General features: G+C 35.4%; 1 protein-coding gene across 1 annotated transcript in view; it reads right to left on the reverse strand.

The window, feature by feature from the left end:
- Positions 1-24,195, reverse strand: part of PTPRQ (protein tyrosine phosphatase receptor type Q) — a 274,890-nt gene that overhangs the window by 68,208 nt on the left and 182,487 nt on the right. The window contains exons 27-32 of the mRNA XM_004384638.2: positions 23,024-23,145; positions 16,377-16,563; positions 13,181-13,425; positions 10,650-10,716; positions 7,044-7,202; positions 6,039-6,261 (exon numbers count right to left, since the gene is read on the reverse strand). Of these exons, the coding sequence (XP_004384695.2) occupies positions 6,039-6,261; positions 7,044-7,202; positions 10,650-10,716; positions 13,181-13,425; positions 16,377-16,563; positions 23,024-23,145 (1,003 nt within the window). The remainder of the gene's footprint in view (positions 1-6,038; positions 6,262-7,043; positions 7,203-10,649; positions 10,717-13,180; positions 13,426-16,376; positions 16,564-23,023; positions 23,146-24,195) is intronic.

Consider the following 24,195-nt stretch of genomic DNA (forward strand, 5'->3'; position numbering starts at 1 on the left):
ATGTCATTATGCATTTATCAAAATCCATAGAACTGTATGGTACAAAGAGTGAACCTTAATGTAAACTATAGATTTTAGTTAATAATAGTGTATCAGTATTGGCTCATCAATTGTAAAAAAAATGTACCATAGAAATGCAAGCTGTTAATAAGAGGAGAAACAGTGCTCAGTAGCAAGTGGGGATAGGGGAACCTTCTGTTTTTTCTGTACAGTTTCTCCATAAACCTAAAACTGTTTTAAAAAATTTAAGTCTATTTTAAAAATTGTCCGAACTCATGGGCAGTTAGCAGTTTAAAAGTATTGAACATCCCCCTTATAAATTTGCTTGGATAAAATGATTTAACGTCTGTGTGAAAGTGTGTTGCACTAACAAATTTTGCAAACATAAGGCATAATAACTGCTGTACCTTGACCCCTTTTGAAAGTGTTAGTGAACCAAATTTAGAATGGTCATATAGACCATATCTTGTTCACATGTAAACAAATTAAGAACAATGTTTCTTATTTGTGTGTGTGCAGACCTTTATTTGCCACATTTATGTGTTTTTATACGTTTGAAATACAAAGAGTTCAGAATAGACTCTTTTAAAAATCATTTCCCGATTCTAACATCCTCAGCGACAACTTCAATTTACCTCCTTTAAACAACAAAGACACACAGGCATTTTAAAATATAAAACCAATGCACATTAATAAATTGTAGTGCATAATATAATCCCTACTACTCTCAAATTATTATTTTACTGATCATATTAAGAGTCTGTTATGAAAACAAATATGCAAAATAAACAATACTTGAATAAGTATTAAAATCTGTGGTGTACCATTTTTATAACTGTCATATGTATAATGATTAAAATTCAGACAATAATCTATAATTTGAACCAAAGTAATTAAATTGCAATAATATATGATAGAATTCTTTTTTTGATAACTTATCGATCTCATTTTTTAATGCTAACCCAGCTGATAATATCTATAAAGAATTTAACAAGGCTTTAACTAGCAGGCATACATGAAAACTTCTGTGTTTTTCAAATGTAGCAATAAAAATTATATTTTAAACATCAAACAAGGCTAAAATATTGTGTAGTCTCAGCAAAAGTGGTGCTCAGCAGTCAATTTATAGCAATAAATGAACACATCCAGAAAGAAGAAAGGGCCAAAATCAAAACATTAACCCTACAACTCAAACAAGTAGAAAGAGAGCAGCAAAAGAAGTCCTCAGGTGCCAGAAGAAAGGGAAAAATAAGAATTAGAGCAGAATTAAATGAAATAGAGAATAGAAAAACATTGAAAGAGTTAATAAGACCAAAAGCTGGTTCTTTGAAAAGATCAACAAAATTGATAAACTATTAGCCAAACTGACAAAAGAAAAACAGGAGAGGAAGCGAATAACCCGTATAAGAAATGAGATGGGTGATATCACAACAGACCCAACTGAAACTAAAAGAATCATAACAGAATACTATGAAAAATTGTACTCTAACAAATTTGAAAACCTAGAGAAAATGGACAAATTTCTAGAAACTCACTACCTACCGAAACTAACACAAACACAGGTAGAACAACTAAATAAACCTATAATAAAAGAAGGGACTGAAAAAGGTAATTTAAAAACTCCCAACAAAACAAAGCCCTGGGCTGGACGGCTTCACTGGAGAATTCTACCAAACTTTCAGAGAAGAGTTAACACCACCACTACTGAAGGAATTTCAGAGCATAGAAAAGGATGGAATACTCACAAACTCATTCTATGAAGCCAGCATAACCCTGATACCAAAACCAGGTAAAGACACCACAAAAAAGAAAATTACAGACCACTATCCCTCATGAGCATTGATGCAAAAATCCTCAACAAAATTCTAGCCAACAGAATTAAGCAACAAATCAAAAAAAATAATTCACCGTGATCAAGTGGGATTTATACCAGGTATGCAGGGATGGTTCAACATTAGAAAAACAATCAATGTAATCCATCACATAAATAAAACAAAAGGTAAGAACCATATGATCTTATCAAACAATGCAGAAAAGGCATCTGACAAAGTCCAACACCCATTCATGATAAAACCTCTCAACAAAATAGGAATAGAAGGGGAATTCCTCAATATAATTAACGGCATTTATACAAAGCCAACAGCCAACGTCATCCTAATTGGAGAGAGTTTGAAAGCATTCCCCTCGAGAACGGGAACCAGACAAGGATGCCCTTTATCCCCACTCTTATTCAACATTGTACTGGAGGTCCTAGCCAGAGAATTAGGCTAGAAAAAGAAATAAAGGCATCCAAATTGGTAAGGAAGAAGTCAAAGTATCTCTATTTGCAGATGATATGATCTTATACACAGAAAACCCAAAAAATTCAGAAGAAAACTACTGGAACTAATAGAAGATTTCAGTAAAGTATCAGGATACAAGATAAACATACAAAACTCAGTTGGATTCCTTTACACCAACAAAGAGAACCCTGAGGAGGAAATCACCAAATCAATACCATTTACAATAGCCTCCAAGAAGATGAAATACTTAGGAATAAATCTAACCAGAGACGTAAAATACCTATACAATGAAAACTACAAAACACTACTGCAAGAAACCAAAAGAGACCTGCCTAAGTGGAAAAACATACCTTGCTCATGGATAGGAAGACTCAACATTGTTAAAATGTCAATTCTATCCAAAGCGATCTACAGATACAATGCAATCTCGATCTAAACTCCAACGGCATTTTTTAATGAGATGGAGAAACAAATCACCAACTTCCTACTGAAAGGGAAGAGTCCCCAGATAAGTAAAGCATTATTCAAGAAGAACAAAGTGGGAGGCCTCACAATACCTGATTTTAGAACCTATTATACTGCCACAGTAGTCAAAATAGCCTGGTACTGGTACAACAACAGATACATAGACCAGTGGAACAGAATTGCGAATCCAGACATAAATTCATCCACCTATGAGCAGCTGATACCTGACAAAGGCCCAAAGTCTGTTAACTGGGGAAAAGACAGTTCCTTTAACAAATGGTGCTGGCATAACTGGATATCCATCTGCAAAAAAATGAAACAAGACCCATACCTCACACTATGCACAAAAACTAACTCAAAATGGACCAAAGACCTAAATATAAAATCAAAAACGATAAAGATCATGGAAGAAAATGCTAGGAGTCCTAATACATGGCATAAACAGAATACGAACCATAAGTAACAATGCACAAGTACCAGTAGAGAGACTAGATAACCGGGAGCTCCTAAAAATCAAACACTCATGCTCATCAAAAGACTTCTCCAAAAGAGTCAAAAGACAACCTACAGACTGGGAAAAAATTTTTGGCTACGACAAATCCGATCAGCATCTAATCTCTAAAATCTACGAGATACTGCAAAACTTCAACAACAAAAAGACAAATAACCCAATTAAAAAAATGGGCAAAGGATATGAACAGGCACCTCGCCAAAGAAGACATTCAGGCAGCTAACAGACACATGAGGAAATGCTCAGGATCATTAGCCATTAGAGAAATGCAAATCAAAACTACAATGAGATACCATCTCACCCCAACAAGGCTAGCATTAATCCAAAAAACACAAAATAAGAAATGTTGGAGAGGTTGTGGAGAGACTGGAACACTTATACACTGTTGGTGGGAATGTAAAATGGTACAACCACTTTGGAAATCGATTTGGCACTTCCTTAAAAAGCTAGAAACAGAAGTACCATAGGATCCAGCAACTCCATTCCATGGAATATATCCTACAGAAATAAGAGCTGTCACACAGATATATGCACACCCATGTTCATTGAAGCACTGTTCATGATAGCAAAAAGATGGAAACAACCTAGCTGCCCATCAACAGACAAATGGATAAACAAATTGTCATATATTCACACAATGGAATAATATGCAAAGATAAAGAACAATGATGAATCCATGAAACATAACATGAAGGAATCTGGAAAGCATTATGCTGAGTGAATTTAGTCAGTCACAAAAGGACAAATATTGTTTAAGACCACTATTATAAGAACTCAAGAAAAGGTTTAAGCACAGAAGAAAACATTCTTTGATGGTTATGAAGGTGGGGAGGGTGGGTGAGGGTTATTCACTAACTAGATAGTAGACAAAAATTACCTTAGATGAAAGGTACAGCACACTCTACAGGGGAAGTCAGCACAACTGGACTAAACCAAAGCTAAGAAGTTTCCTGAATACAATCAAACACTTTGAGGGACAGAGTAGCAGGGGTAGGGGTCTGGGGACTATGCTTTCAGGGGACATCTAGGTCAATTGGCATAACAAAGCTTATTAAGAAAATGTTCTGCATCCTACTTTACTGAGTGGAGCCTGGGGTCCTAAAAGCTACCAAGCGGCCATCTAAGATGCATCACGTTGGTCCCAACCACCTGGAGTAAAGGAGAATGAAGAACACCAAAGACAAAAGGCAAGTATTAGCCCGAGAGACAGAAAGGACCACATAAACCAGTGACTTCATCAGCCCGAGACCAGCAGAACTAGATGGTGCCCGGCTACCACCAAAGACTGCCCTGACAGGGAACACAACAAGAGTCCCTGATGGAACAGAAGAAAGGTGGGGTGAAGAACTCAAATTCTAGTAAAAAGATCAGACTTAATGGTATGACTGAGACTGCAGGAACCTTAGAAAACATGGCCCCTGGACTCTCTGTCAACCCAGAACTAAAACAATTTCCAAGGCCAACTCGTCAGAGAAAGATTGGACTGGACTGTGGGACATATAATGATACTCGTGAGGAGTGTGCTTCTTAGCTCAAGTAGATAAGGGAGACTAAATGGGCAGCTTCTGTCCGGAGGTGAGATGAGAAGGCAAAGCATGTTAGGAGCTGGTTCAATGGACATGGGAAATCAGGCGTAGAAAAGAGGCGTGTGCTGTCACAGTACAGGGAGAGCAATTATGGTCATATAACAATGACTGTATAAATTTTTGTATGAGAGACTAACTTGAAATGTAAACTTTCACTTAAACTACAAAAACTAAAAAAAATTGTGTAGTCTTATGACACAAAACAACAGTCAAGTCAATAGAAGAAAATAAATATAGCAAAAAATTTAATGAAGCCAACACATCAGCAATGATTTTTTAAAATCATTTTATTTATTTTGTTTTTGTTGAGAATATACACAGCAAAACATACACCAAGTCAACACTTTCAACATTCATTTTTAATATGATATTAGATTATTAAGGTCTACAAAATGTTTGATGGTAGAAAGAGCAGATAATTATTGCTATGTCTGAGATAAACTGAAGCCATCATTGATTCCAAGAATAGGGTAGTGTTTCTAAAATCCTATACATCATACTGCATGGCAAAATAATGAGTAGAAAACACAAAATATTACAAATTAGTCACATTACTCTCCAGAGGAGGAATTAAATCCACCTACCTGTGTTCTGGAAAACCTGGTGGTGTAGAGGTTAAGTACTATAGCTACTAACCAAAACGTTGGCAGTTTGAACCCACCAGGTGCTCCTTGGAAACTCTAGGGGAAGTTCTACTCTGTCCTATAGGGTCGCTATGAATCAGATCGACTTGATGGCAACAGATTTGGTTTTTTGTTTGGACCTGTGTCCCAGTGGCATATTTTTCATATGTCCTACATTACTTACCACATCAGATCATGATTATTTTTACTTTTGCCCAGTTCCCTTATAGGAAAATGTTTTTGGAATGTAAAGGCAATTCAAGCTGAATTTCTTTATTATTTTATATGGTGTAATATTTTAGGCATAAATAAATTATCAGTATAATTAATGATAACGGTGACAATCTACTAAGCTCAAGAATTGTGTGATAATTGGGAATCAACCTTGTATTACTAATTCTTAACTGAAATTTCTTATTTATCTTTACTTTCCTAATGCTTGAAAAAGGCCATGGCAAATGATGGATGCCCAGCACTTACTGAAAGGAGAAAGGAGCAGGTAGATGGATGGATGAAAGATGGGTTAACTAGCTTGATAACACTATTCATGGTAAACATAAAGTATACTTACAAGTATTGCTTTTTCGGTTTCAGAGGGCCATTGCAAGTTTTGTCTTCATTGCCAGCAATCATACATGCATTATCAGCACCAATGACATAGATTTCTTCGTTGCCACTGAACTTTGTCTTTCCGTCTGTACATGGAGGGTTAGGAAAGCCTTCGTTTGTAAAATATGGCCTTGGTTTATTAAAATATGCATCATACCACTTTGTTACATTTCCATCATGCTGAGCTATTTTCAGAAAATAAGAGCATAATCATTATAAATAATATACAAATGTATTTTCACATTTATAAAGAGTGTTTCTATAATTGCATGAGGGAAATCTGGATAAAACGTCCGTCACTTTATTAACTACCATGGATGATTCACCTAATCTACCTAGATAGGCAGGTAACCCCATAACTCATGAATCTATAGACATTGTTGTGGACAATGACTTTCTCAGGTAGAGGAGGAACATCCCTCAAACAAGAGTAACTGTCTTGCTAATACCTCCAAAGAAGCTATCAAGACTCTGTTTTGCCAAAATCGAAACAATCTACTAGGGATATGGAATATATAAATCACATATTTTAACTATCCTTTATCTTATATGGTGGAGTACCTGGGTGGTAAAAATGGTTAAGTACTTGGCTGCTAACCCAAAGGTTGGTGGTTTGAGTCCACCCAGATGTGCCTCAGAAGAAAGGCCTGGCAATCTACTTCCAAAAAATTAGCCATTGAAAACCCTATGGAACACAATTCTATTTCGACACACATAGGGTCTCCATGAGTGGGAACTGACTCAATGGCAACTGGTTTGGTTTTCTTTATTATCTTATATGGTAAAATATTTTAGGAATAAAGAAATTATTAGTATAACTAATGATCACGTTGACAATCTACTAAGCTCAAGAAGTGTGTGATAATTGAGAATCAATCTTATATTACTAATTTTGAACTGAAATTTCTTAAGCATTCAGCAATTCACTCTCCACAATTTCACAAGGTAAGCTGACATTTGATAATACCTCCTGTTTCTGCCACTAATACTTGTATGTTTTTGATCGGCCCATGATCATCATTATAGTAACATATTGGCATTCTGATTGTAATTGTTGTTGAAGTAACAAGCAGTTTTCCAGTGGCATCATAAACAGGGGTTGGTTTAGTTTTTGGTCGTGCTGGAGCTATAAGAAAAGAAAAAATATTTGCTAGAGTTTTTAGTGTTTGAAGAGAAAAAAAGTCATCTTAAAATATAATTTGATGTAAGTAATTTGCAAATAAAGTAATGACAAACACAAATACCAAATTAAGTAGAGTTTTGTTTTGATACAGCATACTTTTAGCAATTATTATTTCCTAATGGCATAATTACATCTTTGAGACTTGTCTGAGATAATGGGGCCCGGTGTGACTTTCAGACATATGACTCACCTTCAGATATTAAAAAAAAAAAAAAAATCAAATTATATATGATCTCATGGACATATAATTTTCACAAATGCATGAATATGATTTCATGAAACTAATAATTTAGTACAGTTTTTTTTCCCTTCCACTTCCTTTGGCTAATACTAACACCAGAATGAACATTCCCTCTCAGAGTTAGTCTATGACAAACATCTGGATGATATCCTCCCATATATTTCTCCATATTCACATAATCATATAAAAACACATAAATAATGGACTCACCACTTTTTAATTTTTAATGGGGCTATATTTTACATAACTACCCTCATATCTTGCTTTTTGCACTTAAATATAACTTGTGTAAGTCCTTCCAACTCATCAGGTACAGTGCTAATTCATTCTTCTCAATGATTATATTATAAATCATGGTGTGACTACATCATAATTTAGTCAATTATTCCTTTAGTTATGGGAATTCACTTTTTCTCAAGTTTTTGAACATTTGCTACAATAATCACCCTGCACATTTAGCCTTATTTACTGATCCCCACCCCCAAGTGAAATGGATCCTCAAGAGCAGACTTTCTGGGACAAACGATGTATCTATTTTTAACTTTAACAGATATTGCCAGAATGGTTTCTAAAAGCGACATGATAATTCACATTTTATCATTGACAAAAAAATTTTCTCCAAAACCAGTATTTTGTAAAAGCTCTGCTTGTTTCATTTCATCTTACAGCATTTATTCTAGATTTTTGAGCATTGGTAAATTACGTAACCAGATTTTTCAATTTCCATATTTATAAAATTTTTATAAAATCCTCTAAATAATTCCATAAGATTAGCGACATTATCTCCATTTTATAGATGAGAAAATGGGCTTATGTCACACACCTATCAAAGAGGAATATCAAGATTTAAATCAAATTTTCTTGACTTGATACTTTAGCTCACTTCTCTCTTTTGAGCTTCAGATTCAAACTCAAACTTCCTACCTGAAGCCTCAGTTTGGGTCCTCTGAGAAGTAAAGGCTATGATGAGGTTAGATATGTAAGAGATTTCCTCAGGGAAATGCCTGTGAAGAAGAAAGGGAGAGGGAGCAAGGGTAGGTGGGAAAAGCCTCAGACCATGATGCAGGTCTGAGATCTGTGAAAGGGGATAAGGAAGGAGATCAGTAGGAACAGCTTCAGATTACAGGGTAGTCTGAGAAACTCTCCACCAGGCCACTGGGGAGGTCCCAAGCAGAGGTTGCCTAGTAGAAGAATCCAGCACTGGGCATTGCCATCCATCTTAAATTATCTATTAAATGCAGGTTTAACAAGACTATTATGAATTCAGAGCCCTGGTGGTGCAGCGGTTAAGCACTACGGCTGCTAAACAAAAGGTCGGCAGTTCGAAACCACCAGCCGCTCCTTGGAAACCCTATGGGGAAGTTGTACTCTGTCCTATAGGGTCGTTATGAGTCGGAATCGACTGGACGGCAATGGGTTTAGTTTTTTTTTTGGTTACTCTGAATTCAATACTCTATGCCACTAATAAAATCATGTATATTACTAGAGAAAAACGAAATTCTCTAGGACCCCACCACTGCTACCAGTGCTCATGTATCTTCTCTCAATGATAATCATGAATCTACCTGCCCTACCGAAGTGACTGAAGGTCAGAAGTAATTATCTTTACCTGGGAATGAGCAAAGCACTTGAAATGGGAAGTTTTCTACAACATAAATATAATGCATTTATTGCTACTTGCATACCTACATGTCTGCCCCTGAATAAAAAAAAAACAAACAACAAAGCTCTTGTAATAAAGTCATTTTGTAAAATAACTGATTTTTGAAGACTTTAAGTATTTATACATTAAAAAAAACCAAAAAACCAAACCCGTTGATGCCAACTGATAGCGACTCTATACGACAGAGCAGAACTACCCCGTAGGGTTTCCAAGGAGTGCCTGGTGGATTTGAACTGCCGACCTTCTGGTTAGCAGTCGTAGCTCTTAATCACTGCGCCACCAGCATTTCCATACATTAAAAAGTACATAATTTATCCTTTTAAATAAAAATTAAAAAAAAAAACACTTATAAATAGCATGGTTCTGTAGCACTACAATTGTATCAACTATCCAGTGACGAAAATATAAAATTCATCAGCTTCATTTTACAATGAGTAGTTCTTCTTATTAATAATATTAGCTTCCAGGTACTGTCCTAGAGGTTTTTCAAAGATTATGTCTTTAAAGCCTCATAACAATCTGTGAGATAGGAACTGGCGTTATCTCCGTTTTACAGACTTAGTTTGAGAAGCTTGCCCAAGGTCAAACAGATACCAAGCAGCTGATCCAAGATCAATCTCAGGCAGGCTGATCCTAGAGCCAGCCTGAACCTTGTAATTTAATCCCTATGCTCTGCTGTCCTTACCAATGACTAAGAAAACTTATTTTTTATTCTAGAAAGAGAAGCACTCAGTGGAATTCTACTAAAATTCCACACACTTGTTTTGTTTTGTTTTTTTTCTGTGGTTTTATGGCACATTTTTAGAGATGGCATAATCACTTGCTTATTTTCAGTCTCAGGAAGAGAAAGCACCTTGAATGGCTGAATAGACTTAAATCCCTCTTACTCTTTTCTTTTTGTTTGCTTGTTTGTGTTGTTTTTTGTGGGGGTGGGGGAAAGTCTGAATTTTACTTATATTTTCTACTAAAAATACCTATAATAATCACGAATTTGATAGATTTACTATATAGTCAGAATCATAACACTGAATATATGGTGGGAATTCAGTAAACACAATTTAATTAACTGAAAAGTATCTGAATTCTAAGATTAAAAAAAGATTGAGTCAAGGGATCTAATTAGAACTAGTTAAATCTAGTCATGGGTGATTTAAGTAACAAGTTTTCTTTTCAATAAGATTAAAAAAACTTAAAACAACAGAGTATAAAATCTGTTTTGGAAAAGTCTCCATTTAGAAGAAAAGAATTATGAGATACATAGCAGGTGGATGTTCTCTTTTTTTAACACGATAATTTGCATTATTATTTAGACATTTAAATTGTAGCTTTAATAAGCATAGATGTTATTACTTAATACATGCTTATTAGATGCATGTGCATCATTTAAAAGCTTGTCTACATCCTTAATGCTTACGTGCAATTCAAATCATAATTACTATTTGATTAAGACAATAGCATTTCATGGGAAGGAAGCTCATATGTGTACCTTTAATACCCATTGTTATTCTCATCTGAACCTTTGGCCCTGCTCCAGCACTATTGATCGCATAAACCTAAAACAAAGAAACATTTTGTTACTTTTTCAACTTACTGATTATGTGTATATATTCTAACTGATTTTGGCTTTACATAATTTTAAGAATAACCACACTTTTAAAAACAATTGCATATACTCTATTATATATATTTTTGCAGTCACTTAAATGAATACAGTATATGTAGGAACAATGTTAACAATATTGTATTTCTTAAAACTGATGTTCTGATGCTAAGCTCCATGAACAAAGGCTGAGTGATCTAAATAGCCCTATCACAGATATCAGGAAAGGACCGTGGCTTCAGTTTGAACTCGTAGGAGGAACAGAACAGAAAGGCCACTCGGTCTACACTCTCTCTTAACCTACTCAAACACCTGTTCCTTCTCTCTGTAGCTAGGTAACTCTGATTTTCTTTAAATCCATATTCAAGATCCTCTTTTTTTTCTTCTCTGAGATGAAATCCTATTCCTTCAGCCTCCCAGTTTTCCTGTATTAAATCATCCCTCTGAAAGTTGGCCTTCATGCCCTTCTTCACCCCTGCCCCAAGGTATCCAACGCTATAATCTGCATAATGCAGCATATACTCATAAAACATTTGTTTGTTTATACAGAGTGTGATTTACACAAATGTGAATCCTTTCAATTAACTTTGTGTTTAGGAAGCTGTAGACACAGAATCTTCTTTTATTCACTTTACCCTGCTGTGTAAAATAAAGACCATGCTGTTGGCCAATTTTTGTTGTACTTGGTGAACACCATTCAGAATGTAATATGTTTATTGGAATTGATTAATTTGTTTTATACATTAGTGGTTCACAGCAATACACCTCCCACACTATAGTTACTTTGAAAATGTTTTATTGGATTGAAATTATAATATTTTGTATGATATGGTAGGTATAGTAAATAAACCAAGCTTATAAAATGTAAAAAATGTATAAATGAAATAGTTATTGTAATGTATATAAGTAAAAAAAAGGAAGTATTCAAAATAAGAGGCAATGTTATGGCATGCTTCATATTTTTCTTTACAGTACAACCTAACATTTAAGTGACATAATAAATGAAAAAGTTGTGAAGTGTTTCTCAAACCGCAGTGTGCAAAGAAGTCTTTTGGGACCCTGTTAAATGCAGGTATGCAGATTCTGATTCAGTATTAGCAACAGCCAAAATTGATAACAGCGCTCACTACCTACAACTATAAACGTACTCCTCAGAACGGTCCTATAAATAAAGTTATTATTCTCATGTCCAATTTTTCAGATAAAGAAACAGAGGCACACATTGGAGGTAAATGTCTAGAAACAGAAAGTAACAGGCAGCATTTGAAGCCAGGCCAGGTCATTCTCTTAACCACCACCCTGCCTCGATAAGATCTTTTACAATGGTGGCCCATTTAATGGGAGGCACAACAAGAATACTGGCAAGATACGTTAATGAGTGAGGGAAAGAAAGAAAAAATATACATATTTATGCTATTGGTAGGTGCTGCTGGGTGGGTTGAAAACACCAACCTTCCGAGTAGCAGCCAAGCGCTTAACCACTGCACCACCAGGGCTCTTTATATATGAAATCAGGGTAATATAAATTATGAATAACAATGTTCTGCTAAGCACACATACAATTATAAACAGTTGTTAGGAGGATTAGATGCTAAGCTACCTGAAGTTTTGGCTGAATTGCATGTTGCTTAGAAGCTGATTTTCTGAACCATATAATTCTATGTGATACAAAAACAGGCAAAAGAAGAAACAAATCCTGTGTGTGTGTTCTGGTGTGTATTTACTCAAACATTTATGTTCTAAAATGGGTAATTTGGACTTAAGGTATAAACTGCTATTGGCTTTTAGTAATAGTTGTGTAAAATTCATGTGAATTTCAAACATGTAAATTGTTATTTTTGTCTTTGTTCTGAAATTTGCTTTTCCATTTTTCATTTACAATCACACATAAACAGTGTTCCTTTAGGCAGAATTTTCTCTTTATGTATCACTGCTCTTTTATTTTTAACATGTATTTCTTTTCTCCTCTATTTCTTGAATTCCACTATTATTGTGAAAACTTATTGATTCTCTATGTACTTTAGTAGTATTTGCTGTATTATAATAAGAAACAGGAAACCCTGGTGGCAGAAATAGGCAATTTCATGTCTCGAAATCTATTTTCAAAGCACTGGTGGCAAAGTGCTTAAGTGTTCCATTGTTAACCAAAAGGTCGGCTGTTTGAATCCACCAGTCACTCTTTGGAAACCCTATGAGGCAGTTCTACTCTGTCCTATAGGGTTGCTATGAGTCAGAATCAACTCGACGGCAAAGGATTCCTCTTTTTTCTTTTTAAATCTATTTTGTGTTGGCATGTCTTAAACACACAAGAAGATAAGGGAAATATAATGTGTACATAAATGGCAATATTTTTGAACGCTGAGTTTGTAAACTGACTTTGTTACTTAGATAAATTATAAAAATTTATGAACGCTTACACTGATATTGTATGTATGTCCACCTTTCAGTCCTTCTAACACTGCAATGATGGATGTGTCAGTTTTCTGGATAATACTGAGATTGTGAACCTGGACTGTAGTAGGATCATCTTCTTGGTAAACCAAAGCTTGATATACTTGTATATTTCCATTAGGTTGAGATGGAGGAAGGAATGTGAGCTGAAATTTTGTAACTTCATCTGGTATCTTCTGAAATGTCATATTATTAGGTGGGTCCTTGGGGGCTAAAATAAAATATTTATTGATTAAAATTTCTAAAAATTTATGTTCTTTTTGATCTTCATAAAAATTTGTTTGCTTCAAATTTCTATTTTTAAGAAGAGTATTATATATATCATTTAAACCATATACATTGTGATGGAAACAAGCAAAAAGGCCAATGTATCATAGAATCATTGCTGTCTCTAGATCCACAGAAATCATAATGGTCATCCACTTTGCTTACTTATTTATTGATTTATGTTGTCTTTTACATCCATTTATTTTTATATAGAATGCATTTCTGTGGCTTTTTGAACTTTTTGTTTTAACATAACAAAGACTTACAAGAAGCTGCAAAAATAGTAATTCAGTTCCAAGCAATCTACCCAGCTTTACTCATTGGTGCCACCTTATATAACTGTAGTATATCAAACCAGGAAATTGATACACCTACAGTATTTTTAACTGGACTACAGATCTTATTCAGCTTTCACTATTTTTAACTAGCTTGTGTGTATGTGTGTGTGTGTAGTTCTTTGTAATTTATCCCCTCTATAGATTCCTGTAACTACCACCACAGACAAAATGCAAAACTGTTTCCTCACCACAGAGAAACTCCCTTGGGCTACCTCTTTGTATTTGTACTCCCAGGCTCCCTACAACCACTATTCTGTTCACCATCTCTATAATTTTGTCATTTTGAGAATGATTTTGTACTATGCAAGCTGTTGTATCTATCAATAATTCATGTCTTTTTATTGCTGAGTAGTGTTCCATTGTATGGATTCCCCAGACCTTGTTTAATCTTTGAAGTCATTTGTGTTGTTTACAGGTATTTGCTATTATGAATAAAGCTGCTATAAACATTAGGGTGCAGGTGTTTGTGTGAATGTAAGTTTTCATTTCTCTGTAATCAATGCCCCAAAACTGTGATTGCTGGATTATGTGGTAAGGGCATGTTTAGTTTTATAAGAAAATGTCAAACTGTTTTCCAGTGTGGCTGTGCTATTTTCCATTCTCACCAGCGATGTATGAGATATCCGGTCTCTCTGCATCTTTTCCAGCATTTAGTATTATGACTTCAAAAAAATTTTTTTATCTGTTTTAATAAATGCATAGTGATATCTCATTGTGGTTTTAATTTGCATTTCCGTAATGACTAATGATGTTGAAAATTTATCAGATGCTTATTTGTCAACCATATCTCCTCTTTGGTGAAATGTCTTTTGTCTATTTTCTAATAGATTTTTTGTGTTGAGTTTTGAGAGTCCTTTATATATGCTAGATACTCCAGTTTATTTTTCATAAAAAAATTAGCCTTACAGCTAGACTAATTACCAATAAAATGGTATATACTTTATTTTATGAATATCAGAGCTAGTTACTCTTAAACCACATGATTAGTGGTCTTTCTATGAGTGAATGATTGAATAAATATATCAGTACGATCAAATTAAAATGGATGTATTCTATCATGCTAAGGAAAGAATTTCCATGAAGAAGGCTGTTAATATTTGGCTATCAATAGTTCAGATGCTCAAGGTTTATTATCTTACAAGCATCTTTATAGACAGTATCCTGTAGCAAGCATAAAAATAAATAAGTAAATAAATAACAGTGACAGAGTAAACATGTTATTGTGTCAAATACTACACTTTAAATAAAAAAAATTATAGCTAAAATAAACCTTAAGTTGGTTCAACAGATATATTTTCACAACATTTGATGTTACCCATTTTTATGATAGACATAAAATATAATTTCTTTTTTTTTTTTTTTAATAAAAAATGCTTCTTGAAAAAGTTCAGGATTAAAGTTCAGTAAGGGGAGGGATTATGTGAATGCTGGATAGAACTTCCTGTCCCACAAATATCTTTGGTTTTACATCTAAAATTCCACTCTGAGAGATTCAGTAAAAATTTATTAAACTACAGTATCCTTGGGAGAGGTAGCACATTAAAATGTGACAATTAATACTTTATGGAATACATGTGAAAAAGTTCTTTAGCATCCTTCCTCAGAGACAGACACGATGGAGCAGAAGTGCAAGGAAACCAGATATTTGGGATAACGGTTAATATGTGACACCAATATGAAAACAAGTGGAATTTTAGGGTGCCGAGGATAAACTTTACCTCTTAATTTATAATCACGATTTTATAGACAAAATGGAAAAAGAATATATCATAGTGAAATGACTAGCTAAAAACTTTTTACCTTCTATACTTACCTTACATAGCAACAAATAAGCTATAGCAACACATCCCTTCATCTGCTTTTTTCCAATGATATGTCTGGTGGCAAAGAACATCAGGAGTCTGAAGGAGGATGGGGCAAGCACATTCTGGGAGGGTGACTTTCCACATTTAATTCTTATTGGTTACAATCTTATTGTTCACTCAGACCCTGTTTATAAGAACTTGAGGAAATCTGCATGGGTTCTGACATTCATCAAATAGATAACATAATAAACATGTCACTTGACTAAGTCAAAAAAAGAGTTATGGTAAAAGTGTCCTGGATTCTAACTCTGAGTTCCAGATTATTTAATAATAGAGTATTCTTACATTAATTAGCAATTAAATCACAGGACAGAAATAATTAGGATAGACTTTTAGATGAAACATTATTGGTTACAGACAGCTGTAGAAGTAATCTCGTTCGCAAAGTAGCTCAATTTCTGGAATATTTAGCAGTTTAAATAAGTGCAAAAAAGTACACTGGGTACCTAATTTATAAACTATTTTGTTTCTGTATTTACAAGGACTGGCTATTTTGCATAATTCCACTTTGCCTTAAAATGTAAATATAAAGCCTCATGTCAGTCAATTGCAGTGTGTCCTTGAATTTATTTATAAGCTTAAAAAACTCCTGGTAACACATACCCTTTTGAGGGGGCAGAGGATGAGAAACTGTAAGAAAGACAGCTAACTCTCAGTCAATTTTTAGCAATGATGAAAAAATAACACCTTACCTGCTTCTAAAGTGGTAACAATCACTTCATCACTTGACTTCCCTTCTACGTACGCAGCACTAATGTTTCCGGTAAATGCAGTGATCACCACGGAATACCTTGTGAATATTTTTAAATCTTTAATTTCTGTGGTTTTATTTTCTTCATTTGACTTGATAAAGGAGATGTTAAATTCATCACTATCCACCTACAGGAAAAAGTAGCTAACAATTAAGGAAGCAGCACGTGAAGTCCGAATCACCAAAACAGACTACAAAGCTACATGAAGTATATTTATCTTGCCAAGATTTCTAAGTTAATTTTGTTTGTTTTGTTTACAGTCAGACTGCCTGGGAAATCTGAAGTGTTACTTTTCTAACACTTATTAGTCTTATTTCAAGTGAAAATAAAAGGAAAAAACAAAAAATCAACCAACCACCATCAATCAAAGCAAATGAACAAGCAAAAAACACCCCTGAAGTCAGTGAAACTCTGTTTTTTACTCCAATGTTTTGAAGAAGAAAGAATGTAGGTTTTGGTGTCCAGTCATCAAGGGTTCAAATTCCAGCCTGGCCACTTAATAGCTTCTGTATTAGGTCACAAGTCACTTCTGCTGTGTCTTACTTTCTGTGTATGTAAAATTGGGGCAATAACGCATATTTGTAGTGTTTGGTTGAGGTTTAGATGGAATTGATGTGAAATAGCTAACACAAGATTTTCAAACTCTTTTAACCATGACCCACACTAGGAAACATGTTTTATAACATAATTCAAACTATATGCATGTATGTGTGTGTGTATAAACACATACACGTCATACATATATAATGTTATATACATAATGTGTATATACATAACACTTCATATGTAATGTGTTATATGTATAACGTATTGGGGCCCTGGTGGCACAGTGGTAAAGAGCTTGGCTGCTAACCAAAAGGTTGGCAGTTTGAATCCACCAGCCACTCCTTGGAAACCCTATGGGGCAGTTCTACTCTGTCCTATAGGGTCGCTAGGAGTCAGAACAAGACTCAATGGCAATAGGTTTGGCTTTTATATAACATACAATATTTTCTATATATATATATACCATGTATATGTTATAACAAGTTTCAGAAATAAACTTCTTTATGAAACGCACTTTAATATTTTCTCGCTCTTTTTTATTTCAATTCATTTTAAAAATGTTGGTCAAGACAGCAGTTTCAAAAACTTTGATCTAGCATTATGCTTTGCACTGGGTATGAACTCAATTGTAGAAAACATGATTATTAAACTGTACAAATGAGTATCATTAGGTGTATTAAATATAGCTGTAACATTTGTTCAAATATAGTCTGTCTTTGATAGTTGTTGTTGGGTGCTGTCGAGTTGATTTAGACTCATAGCAACCTCATGGGACACAACAGAACTGTCACATACGGTTTTCTAAGCTGTAATATTTACAGAAGCAGATTGCCAAGTCTTTCTCCTGCGGAGCTGCTGGGTAGGTTCAAACCTCTGACCTTTCTTTCAGTTAGCAGCCCAGCTCTTCACCCTTGCGCCACCAGGGCTCTTTGTCTTTGACAGAGGTCTGGCCTATTTATCTTAGGGATTAACCATAGCTGAAGTTTCCAGCCCTAAAACAGAAATGCTTTTCCTAAGATGACCATCAGAAAATTCAATGTCCTATTACATATGCTGCTCTCAGGCACCTGAACTGAAACACTTAAAACCCAGCTGTATATGCTGTTATTAAGTGATTAAGTTCACTTTCAACTTGACTCTCCATCATAGCCTTGAAAGATGTTTACGTTTTGTTAAATGTGTTCTTCAAATGCTGTTCTAAGGGCTTTTTTAACTTAAAGGCTGATAGATAAACAACCTCTGCATTGTCTAATCAAACAGATAGTTCCCATCTTAGGACAAAGTAGTACAGGCAGATGCCCCACTTCTTCTCTAAAGTGGTAGAAAAACAAATCACCACAGCAGTCAGATCAGGCACATGTATCCACTGGAGAAATGTGTGTACATGTGTTTAATTGGTTGTCGACATTTAAATATCAGGGGATTTCATAGAGAAGCCTGGCTTTCTGAATTCTCCTTACATTCACGCTGGGTAACAATTACTTAGAGATGAGGGACAGTTGATCCCTGTAATGGGGCATCAGTCTCCAATTCATTACACCCTCACCCAGTGGACTTCACTCTGACTGCAGGTTTATGTTATTTGCCTGACTGCTACAGCTATCTGAATTTTGCTTTTATAGAGTTGAGGTGACTTCCTCAAGATTTCACAGTTACTGTATTCATAGCTGAGATATAATTTGAACCCAGGTCTTCAAGAGTTCAGAAGTCTCTATACTACCACGAAGTCATTGGACCTGATTTTTTAAAGTGAAATTAAAATGTTCCAATGCTTTCAATTAAGAAAAAAAGGGATAACAATATCAAGTAGTAAAAATATAACAGCATGCATGTGCTCTACAATATCTTGAAAAATTATTTAATACAATTTAAACAGGATGCTAGGTCCTCAAATTCACCATGCACAGATTCCATTTTCTTTCTTCACTAAACATGTGTTGAATGAATGAAGGAATGAATTAAATGACTGTACTGGGTGGTGCAAATGATTGTCTCCTTTGTTGTTGTTAACCGCGATTTGTTCAGTTACCCAGGACTGAAAACTCATACACTTTTGACCCCTCATTTCCTTTTAATTAATTGCAAGTGTGGTCATATGCTATTTGAGGTTCTACCCATCACCATCGAGTCGATTCCAACTCAAATATTTCCTATCATTATTGAAGTGTATTGGTTTTATATGTAACGTAAGTACCAGTAATTAGACTCTGATCCTATTTTCTCTCCTTTTCCTGCCCCACTACCACCACCCTTCACAGCTGGTACAACTCTACTCATCATCAACTCCCAGAACAAAGTTAATTTGCTCTGTAAAGTCTTTCCTGTAGCCTATGTCCTGCACTACAGGAACTTCACTTTGTTAGTTTATATTCCCCTCAAAACTTCATACCTCACATTCCAGAATGAGCTTTTATATTCCTGTGTCTCCCATCAGAATGTGAGCTTTGTGAAAGCATAAATTTATCTTTTTTCATCCCTGTCTTGGTAAACAGGAGCTGCTCAATAAATATTCATTGAATGAAAGAATCCTAGGAAGCAGTCAACAAATGACCACAAAGTGCATTAGACTATTTTCCTATGGATGTATTTATGATTATATCTTTACCCATATATTTTAAGATTGTCAATTTTTGCTTAATTTGAGTATTTTAAGGGAATAGTTTTAAGTCCTTTTGACTAGTGTCTGGCAGAGGCCCAGTCTGCACAAGTCCTATATTGAATGACACATGTTTTTCCTTGGTCTGGGAGCCAATGATTCTTGGATGCATACATACTTATGAAATGAACTGTAGATACACTCTATAAGGACAGTGACCACATCATATTTGCTCATTTCAACATTTCAATATATCCAGCACCTAGCACAGTGCTGATATATTGCAGGCATTTAAAAATATGTGTTGAATGAATGAAGGAATAAATTAAATGACTCTAATAAAATGACTCTACTAGGTGGCACAATTGGCTGGCAGTCTGAACCCACCCAGAGGCACCCCAGAAGACAGATCTGGCAAACTGCTTCTGAAAGGTCACAGGCTTTAACACCATATGGAGCAGTTCTACTCTGCACACATGGGTCACAATGAGTTGGAATCAACTTGACAGCAACTAACAACAGCAGCATCACTTAGCTCTAAAAATCCCAGGGAAACTGTGAAGTGCTAGAATCTGTTTGAATTCTTGCTATCTTTGATCCACAGGGATTTTAGTGAGCTTATATTTTAAATTGTCAAATTTATTTGCTATTTGGCAGCTTTTCCTTTCTCCTGTCATACCACTGAGGTCTGGATTTAGGCAGATCTTAGCTATATGAGACGTTAGCTTCTCTGTACCTCAGTTCCCTCTTCTGTAAAATGAAGACAATAATGTTTGCATAACAGGTTGCTACATAAGATAAGAGAAAATAAAACAATGCATATGAACAGGTTAATGTGTAACTGGTATAAAATAAATAAAGCAAAATATTCTCTCCATCCATCTTTCTTTGGCTTGCTCGTTTTTAATTTCAGTAAGAAGGCTGAGAGAGGACAGCTTTATTATTCTATAATTTGCTTTTAATGCACATTCCCAAGATGTCATCCACACTGATTATTTTTGGCTAATTATGTACTAAAATCTTTGCGAATATGCTCTAAAAAAGGAACATGAACTGAAGGCTGAATGAGAGAACTGATGTGCCAATAATCTCTTAAATTTTCTGATAATGATGACTGGTCTTTCGAGATAGAAGTACTTCCACTTAAAAAATAAATAACTAAAATTATAAAATGCACAGAGACAGGAGACAGAGGCAGAGACAAAGGGACAGGAGACTTGAACATAAGACACTTAGTTCAATGAATTAGATGTCACCAGAAGACAGCAGTCATCAAGCCCAGCAGAACCCAAGCAGGGTGCCAAGAAATCCAGTCCTTCTCTTAGCTAACAACTATGCGATATCGACGTTGTTGAACAGCCTGTCTTAGGCGGAAGTCTTTCTTCTTACATTTGGGTTTCTTTCTGTCTCTCTGGCTACCCTAATTCAGTCTTTTGTGCCCTATTATTTAAATGTTTCTGTTCCTCAAGATACAATCCTCAGGTCATCTTCTTACTTTACACACTCCATCTATTCTTATCATTTCAGGTATCTCCTAAAGAACAACACTTTCCAAGTCTACCTAGCCAGAATTTCTCTCCAAAGCTCCAGATAATACTTTTCGTCAAGGATTCCCAGATATCACAAACTCAGCTTGTCTAGTGTTGAACTCATTTTCCTCCTCAGATCCGTTCCTCCTCATGTGGCCATTTGCTGTTGTGTTGTTAGGTGCCATCGAGTTGATTCCAACTCATAGCGACCTTATAGGACAGAGTAGAACTGCCCCATAGAGTTTCCAAGGTGGATTTGAACTGCCGACATTTTGGGTAGCAGCCAAGTTCTTAACCACTACACCACCAGGACTCCTTACATGGCCGCTAAATATATAAATGGTGTCGCTTTTCACCCAATTTTCCAAACTAGAAAATTTAGTCATTCTACATTCTTCCTCTCATTTATTGTTTTTTCACCAAATTCTTTAAACTATTTTGCATTACATTATCTCGCTACATTTACTCTGTCCTTACCTTTTCTTGTCTATTTTACTCTTATGGTTTGCTGTCTCTTTGCCTAATTTGCATCCCACTTGCACTGCCCCCAAACTGTCCTCTACAGTGCAATCATAGTGACTCTGTAAAATAGACAGCTGAATTATTTTACTGCTTTAATCCCTCCGTTGGCACCTGAATGCCCTTAACTAGACGACATACATTTTATACAGTCTCTGCATCTCCATCTAGCTTCTTTTTGAATGCTGTGACCTGGGACTACTGAACTACTTGATTTTCCCTGAATGAGCCTTACTCTTTCACACCTCTATTCCCTACTGCCCTATTTCCTGTTCTGCTTCAGTTATTTTTCAAGATTTAGTTCTGGTGTTATCTTCTCTGGAAGATATCTCCTCCAATGTCTTTCCCTTCTCTTTGGGATTATGGGTCCCATTTCATTGTATTTTAAACCAATATATTGTTGTTGATTGCCCAAGAGTCGATTTGGACTCACGGTGACCTCATGTGTGCAGAGTCGAACAGTTCTATCGAGTTTCCAAGGCTGTGACCTTTCAGAAGCAAATCACCAGGCCTGTCTTCGAAGGAGCTTCTGGGTGTGTTTGAACCATCAACTGGCTAGTAGTCCAGTGCTTAACCGTTTGTGCCACCGAGGGACTCCATCCAATATATTACTATCAAAATAATCACTTCTTTATATCCAGGAGAGCTCTGGTAGTACAGTGGTTAAGCACTGGGCTGCTAACCTAAAGGTTGGCGGTTCAAACCCACCAGCTGCTCTGTGGGAGAAAGGTGTGGCAGTTTGCTTCCATAAAAGATTATAGCCTGGGAAACCCTATGGCGGCAGTTCTACTCTGTCCGATAGGGTTGCTATGAAACAGAACTGATTCAATGGTAAGGCGTTTCATATACAACAGTTACACCCTGAGAATAAATATAATAATAATCATGATAATAATACTTTACATTTATTGAGTGCGTACTATGTATCAGGCAATGTTCTAAGATCTTTATGCATGCTAACTCATTCAAACCAAAAAAAAAAAAAAGCCAAATGCACTGCTGTTGAGCTGATTCTGACTCATAGCGAACCTGTAGGACAGCACAGAACTGCCCCATAGGGTTTCCGAGGCTGTAACCTTTAAGGAAGCAGACTGCCACATCCCTCTCCAGTGAAGCAACTGGTGAGTTCTAACTGCTGACCTTTTGGTTAGCAGCCAAGTGCTTTAACCACTGCCCCACCAGGGCTCTTTTGCTTATTCATTTAGTTCTCACAAAATCCTTGTACCCCAGTTATTATTATTATTATTATTTATTTTACAGATATGGACACAAAGAGGTTAAGCAAGTTGTCTAAGGTCTAACTGGGCCAGGATTGAAATTTAAGGAGTCTGGCTCCAAAACTTGTATTTTTAACCATGCTCTATACTGACTTTTATAGAAGGTAAGACACGCCTTACCGATTTGATGTCTATCAGATAGAATGTTGGTCCAGTAATGACTGCAGGTTCGCTCCAGCTGATGTTGATACTAAAAGGTGATGTTGCTACTACATGCACATTTTCAGGAGGACCGTCTGGGGCTATGAAATAGAAAATCAATTACCCTACCACACTGTAATTAGTACTTGCTACAGCATAATAATAGAAAAGACCATGAAATCTAGATAGTCATAATGAATTAATTAGACATTAATTTACAGTTCACAGCATGCTAAAGGCACTGGCAAATCAAAAGATCTAATTCCTTTTTAAAAAGTTACTATACCTACAGAATTTCCACACGAGAAATTAATGAGTATAAATGCCTACTTTTAACTTGAAATATTTTGAAAAGAAAGCATTACTATTGCTAAAAATAAATCTTTTTGAGTAAGTATTTTTATTTTAATATAGATAACATGCTGTTTTAAGAAAACTCCTGCAGAATCGTATTTGACTACAGAAAAAGAGGCATAAAAGCACAGTCAAAAACTGAAACTGGTACCAGGAAGCTATACATAAAATGTATTGTCTTACTAACGTAAATTGGTTGATTTTACTGTTTTCACTCTGAGAGTAGAAGAGGAAATAGGCGGTTCAATTGCTCCGATGTGTTAATACAAATGTAAGCGTCAAACATTTCCTGAATTAATTTTGATTCCAAATAAATTCTTTAATTGGTCCAACTTTGCTGTTTTTTCATCAAAAGTATAAGAGAATATTTTAAGAAATTGACTATTGAAAGCCCTTCTGTGTAAGTCTTCAATTTGTGAAACTAATAGGAATCAGAAGGGTTTATAGGATGTTGAGAAGTATGTAGTCATAGCTAATTTGATATAGACATTAACCTAGGAACAGTGTTATATACACCTCTACCCTCCCAGGGTCCCTGGTCAATTCTAGTGACATTAAATATTGGGAGATAAGTACTTCCCAATATTTCTGATTTTTAAATCTACATGAGCAAACATTACTGAACAAGCATTATCCCCTTGATGCTGAGGAGGTATAAAAAGGAAGATAAATACTCCTCCCTCAAATAATTTATAATCTAGTGAGAGTAACTAATCGTGTGATCTTGGTTAAACAACAAAATTTCTAGACCTCAATTTCCCCATGAGATGCATACTTCATTGTGTTTTTAAAAACAA

Source organism: Trichechus manatus, unplaced genomic scaffold, assembly GCF_000243295.1.
Source record: "Trichechus manatus latirostris isolate Lorelei unplaced genomic scaffold, TriManLat1.0 scaffold00125, whole genome shotgun sequence".
Classification (NCBI taxonomy): domain Eukaryota; kingdom Metazoa; phylum Chordata; class Mammalia; order Sirenia; family Trichechidae; genus Trichechus; species Trichechus manatus.